Source organism: Poecilia latipinna, unplaced genomic scaffold (genome assembly GCF_001443285.1).
Source record: "Poecilia latipinna isolate Pla-1442-1.1 unplaced genomic scaffold, P_latipinna-1.0 Scaffold721, whole genome shotgun sequence".
Classification (NCBI taxonomy): Eukaryota; Metazoa; Chordata; class Actinopteri; order Cyprinodontiformes; family Poeciliidae; genus Poecilia; species Poecilia latipinna.
The window spans coordinates 44398-50397 of NW_015113337.1; the positions used below are offsets into that span (position 1 = coordinate 44398).

The 6000-nt window shown below is 40.2% G+C and overlaps 1 protein-coding gene across 1 annotated transcript in view; it reads left to right on the top strand.

Annotated features, from left to right (window-relative positions):
• Positions 1–6000, top strand: part of myo18b (myosin XVIIIB) — a 58872-nt gene that overhangs the window by 8471 nt on the left and 44401 nt on the right. Inside the window, 7 exon segments of the mRNA XM_015045326.1 lie at positions 471–534; positions 1332–1444; positions 2025–2192; positions 2413–2623; positions 3320–3462; positions 3567–3667; positions 4315–4378. Coding sequence (XP_014900812.1) covers positions 471–534; positions 1332–1444; positions 2025–2192; positions 2413–2623; positions 3320–3462; positions 3567–3667; positions 4315–4378 — 864 coding nt within the window.

Here is a 6000-nt window from a genome sequence, read left to right on the forward strand (position 1 = left end):
ATGTGTCTTTTCATATCAAGCTGTTACATGATGACCTTTTGAAGTTTGACGTTCTGAGATGGATTTGAAATCTTTTGTGTGTCTGGAATCCGTCTATTTAGTTCATTATTACCGGAAAACACACAAACACATCAGTCCCTTGAAGCTTTGTAGAAAAGACAATGAAGAACAAGAAAGTTCTTCAAAAGAAGATTGCTAAATGTCATATAATCTTTCTCCATAAGATTATAAGTTTTTCTTTTCTTTTTTTTTTACAAAAAAAACAAACATGGAAGCCTTAAGAAAAGCCTTTAGTGGATTTGATGATATTTCAAATAAATCTATTTCAGATTTAAGACAGCTGTTTTTTGTATGTACAACTACAAAAATCTAAAGAAGAAAAACATAGAAATGAGATAAATGGCTTTGATGTATGTGTTTTAGTTTTTATTGATTTGACCTGTTTATTGTTCTGATGTCTGTCCCGTCAGGTGAGGGACGTGTGGTACGAGGTCGGACCTGTGTGGTTCGTCCACAAGGACGGCTTCACCCGCGGTGAGTGAAGAACACACACCGAATGAAACTACATTCACAGGATTGGTGGAAAGAAAAACCCTGGTCTTTACCAGACTGAAAAGTAACTTCAGCAGATCCACAACAGAAGATGTTTCCTGTCATAAAACTGCAGATAAAAAGGGAGAGCTGTGTGAAAACAAAGTGCAACAGTAACTCTCAGTAATCTTTTTCTGTCTGGTTATATTGCTGGAGGGACTTTAGTCTGACTCTTGTTCATCAATGTGGTTTTATTTCCTCCATGACCGCAGCATCCAGCTCTGTGTTCACATAAAAACGCTTCCAAACAAATTGCAGCTGTTCAGTCTTCTTATTGTTCTGTCAGAAACTTTTACATTTAGCAAACCAACTGTAAATAAATTACAAATCTTTTAATTGTCATTTATTTGGTAATTTATAAAAACAGAAGGTGACAACTACCAAGCTTCTAAAGCATCTTTCAAAGATATTTTCTCTGTCGGTGACAGTTTTAATGAGCGGATCATGCAGCTGAGCTGCGTTAGCCGCTGTGTGTGTAAACACACTGCAGCTCTGCAGCGACGTGATCTGGGATTAGCAACATCATCTGTTAATCCACACACAGTCTGCAGTGAGCCAGCAGTGGCTGGACGTCCTGCTTTAAATTAATTCCGCTGCACTGATCCAGTTAGAGCCCGGCAGCCCTGACCTCTGACCCCCACCTCTACTGGGCAAAAAGCAGAGACTCTGAATGGGAAGCTCACCTGAAGGCGTGCCTGTTGGTTCATGTGGGATCTTTTAAACACTTCTCGTCTTTTCAGCCACTCAGCTGAAGCCGGATGAAGGAACGCCTGACCTCCCACCGGGTCGGGTCAGAGTCCGGCTGGAGACGGACGGCTCGCTCCACGACGTCACAGAGTTTGAAGTTGAAAAGGTGACTGCTTTTCTTTCTTTGTTTTTACTTACAAAGATTAATAACAGCAATAATATTAATATTATGCACTAGAGCTGCAACTAGCAGTTATTTTAGTAATTGATTATTCTGGTCATTAATCGATTTATCACTTTGAAAAAAATCACCAGATTTTTCTTTTATACAATATTAGAAATATTTTAATGATGTGACTAATCGAATAACTCGATTCCTTTTTTTAAATAAGGAGATAAACATTTCATTGCTTGAACAACAATAACAGCTTTGTTTTTTGTGAAATTGAACCAAGTGAAGCTAAAACTCCCACATGAGGAGTTTTTGGGTAAAACATTTTTTTTTTTTTGCATTCAAAGGTGTTTTTATCGTAAATGCAAAATATCATGTAATTTCTTTAATGTTTTACTTTTTGCACATTATTCTTTATTTAAAGAATGAAAAATATATACATATATACATCCTTATTAATGACAAAAAATAAATAATTTGGCAGTTTTTTTTCTCAGTGTTCTTTCTGCACCAGTAAAACTTTGCAGCGCTCTGAGTCAGAGCTGCAGCAGCTAACGGCTCTCTGCCTCCTCAGTGTAACCCGTCAGAGCTGGATGTGTGTGAGGATCTGAGCGACCTGCAGTGTGTGAATGAAAGTGGAGTTCTGCACACACTGACCAGTCGATCCAAAGCCGGCATGCCCCTCACTCATTCTGGACCCAACCTGGTCAGCCTGTGGCCCCCGCTGCAGACCCACAGCAAGGTGAGCTCCTTCTCACTTTAATAACCACATTTCCTCATCGACACACCTGGAGTGTTGGTTCTTTCATGCATGTTTGAGAAATCCTTTAATCTCCCGTGGCAACCAATCAGCTGTGAGAAACACCTGAGTGGACCTAGCTCCGCCTTCAAGGCAATAAAAATCCTGCAAATGTGTTTGTTTTTTTTAAAACATTTTTTCTACCCGGTTCTTTTTGTCTTAGACCTTGAAGACGCGGCGGGGGGAGTGTGTGTGGGATGCCCCCCCTGCTCTGGACGCGCTGGTCAAGCGGGTGTATCTGTCCATGGTGGGAACCCGGAGGGACCACAGTGTGTGTGCGTTGGGACGCAGCGGCACGGGGAAGACCACTACCTGCCAGGCGTTCACACACGCTCTGCTGAAGCAGGCCGGAGCAGCCGGACCGAACATCAGTGGTGAGACGACAGAACCAAACACACCACACAGAGTTTCATGCCGACGGTATTATAGCTAACTGAAACTAACGAACAAGGAAACATTTTCATTTACAGAAGTAAAAACAGTAATTAATGTGGAAAAAGTATAACTAACTGGAACTACTTTGTGTGTTTGTGAAACTAACTAAAACATATTCAATTATAGATATGATATCCTTTGTTTTTGTGCTTAAGAAACTTAATATCAGTCTTTTGAACAGATGAGAATTAGATTTTTCCCCCTCACCAGCAGTTTACATCAGCTGTCGATACATTACAGTCCTCCACTCTCCTCCAGGTGGCGCTAATGCTCGTCTGCAAAATAGTGACAACACAAGTTGGGAGAAAACTCCAATCAGCTGTAAAACAATAATTGAATATTTTTCTTTTTGAAGAAGGAATCAGTACTCAATCAATGTAAACAAAATCACAGTGCAATACTTTGACCTTTTTGAATTCTGCACCTAAAAATGAACAAAAGTATGAAAGAAGTAAAACTACTAAAAACTAAAGAACATTTAACCAATAATAACTAGTAAAATCTAGCATGCACACTCTAAAAACTAATTCAAATGAACTGAATTAGACAAACAAAAAGTCACAGTGAAATCAAACTAACCTATAAGAACCCAGCTGTGCTCCGGCTGACCCTCATCCTCAGTATCTGTCCCTCAGTGGAGCGTGTGAGCGCCATGTTCTCCATCCTGAGGTCCTTCGGCTGTGTGAGCTCCCTGCACAGCGACGCCTCATCTCGGTTCGCCACAGTCTTCTCTCTGGACTTTAACCACGCCGGCCAGGTCTCTGCCGGACACCTGCAGGTTTGCAGCACAGACACACACACACACACACACACACACACACGGATTAGCAGTCAAACACACTGAAGTTGATTCCTCCCGCTGTGCGGCTCTTCGTTACACAGACCATGATGCTGGATAAATGGACAGTGTGTCAGAAAACTCCAGGAGAAAGCAACTTCCTGGTCTTCTCCCAGATGCTGGCGGGACTCAGCTCAGACATGAGGTAACGTTTGAAATCAAAGCAGCTTTTCAATGACATGCTCATAGGAAGAGTTTTATTTCTCAAAGTTACATTTTCTGCAACAGATTCTGTCAGTTTCTCTCTTAATTTAACCAATTATTGTTAGTCATTTAATCTGAATAAAGTTTTCTGTTTTAGGTGAGTGAAGTTTTCCAGAATTATGTGAATTTTGCCAAATTTAGAAGTTGTGGATGTTTTTTAACACCTTAAACACACTACTTCCTGTTTGACATCATAGAACAATAAAACAGAAATCAGCCTAGATTTCAGGAAGAGAATCTGGATTAACCTGTGGTTCAATCTCCAGATGCTTTCATTTATTTAGACAGTAGATACACACACAGGTTTCCTCTGAGTTCTCTGATTTCCTCCTGCAAACCCAAAACAGCTCAGTCAGTTTCTCTATGTTGCCCTCAGATTGGGTCTCTGTGTGTTCAGGGTCTATCTCCCCCTCCCACAATAATTCAGCTCAATTAAATTAAAAAAAATACTTTATTTATTCCAAAGAGACATGAGATCTTGTGGTTATTCATATCATCCAAGTATTTTCAGACAGTTGTTGCTGATGCTGACGCTGTGGGCAGTAAGTGTCTCCCGTAGCGACTAACTTCCTGTTTTTTGCTCCCCAGGACAGAACTGCAGCTGCACCAGCTCCCTGACGCCAACTCTTTTGGTATCCTTCATCCCTCCAAGGTACAGAAAGAGCAGCTGCAGTGTGTGGATTAACACACTGCAGTCTGCACTGTGTCAGTGTGTTAGTTGATGGATGAGACGAGCCGACGCCTAGAAGACGACGCGTTTATCATGTGACCATAAATTCTGAAAATTTCCTGTAATTGAGAATTTGCATGTGGAAATGCATGCAAATTCATACCACACATTTACATTTTAGCCACACATTTTTCCAGCTTGTTACATCATTGTGCTAAAGATTCAATGGAATCGATAAGATAGGTCAGTTTTTCCAAAGTCGGGTCAAGTGAGCCGGTGCTTTTATGGCCTGACGACAGTTAAGAAATTCTGTTAATTGACCTTTGAATTAGCAAAAAGAAACAAGATCCCTGTTGGTAAAACCATAAAACACAGGAGCTGGGAGTGACACTGCCTGGTCGTGATCTTGAGATTTGGACTTCTTTAGGAGCTTCTCTTCAACTTCTAGTCAGCTGATGAAAAATCAGCTTGAATGTATTTTTCAATCATTTTCCTACTTTTCTCTCCTCCTTCAGTTTCTGCTGTTAGCATTTAGAAACTTGGTTGCTATGCACCACCATAATACTTACAGCACATAGACCGTGATCTGAGTTGATCTATATGTATGGTGGGGCAGGGCAAAGTGATCAGTAATAGATGCTTTACGGTTGTTAGTTTTAATCCAGACATAGAAGGAAAAAAGGGATTTTGTGTGACATTAAAATTTAAAGGACCAGTATTATGTAAAATAGACATTTTTGAGCTTTCCATCATGCTGTAATGTTACATGATGTAACATTAATGAGTGTTGCTTCGATTCTTTGGTTTGAGGAATCCTTTAATCTCCCATGGGAACCACTCAGGTGTGCCTAACAACAATTAATAACCAAAGAATTGTGATTGGATAAAAAAAAATCATAAATAATCATAAATTATCTCTTAAGCAACTGTACAGGTTTTCCACAGGAACCTACATTTGGATCATTCCTTTAATACTTTACATTAAATGGAGGTGCTATATAAAATCGACTTTTTTGAACTTTTTATCGTGGCATATTTTTTCATGCATCCTTGAATTTCCCATGGCAACCATTCAGTTGTGCCAAAGTGTCACCTATTGTTATATATGTTATAAACAAAAAACAAAACTAAAAATCTAGAATTTATTTTATTTGCACGGTGCAAAATCCTGACTTTATACAGAAAATGGTCTCCAGTTTTTCTGTCACAAGTGACACATAAAGGTTCATATTTTACTCCTATAGGACCACAGACACAAAGCCGTTCAACCCAGAGGAGTTTTCTCAAACTTTACCGAGATGAACTGTTTGTATCGGAGAGAAATTAAAATTTCCCATAACCACATCGTTCTCTGCTGGGCAACAAATGTCTTTTAAAAATAAAACTGGCTCTGTGCTATCGTCAGCCAGCTCAGTCTGTGCACAGTGAAAACCTCAGCGTTCATTAGCAGCTGCTGTGTCACTGCAGTGGCCTTAACATGTGAGACACAGCTGCAGTGTGTCAGTGAGCCGCAGCAGCAACAGGCAGTTAGCATCCATCCATCCATCCATCCATCCATCCATCCATCCATCCATCCATCCATCCATCCATCCATCCATCCATCC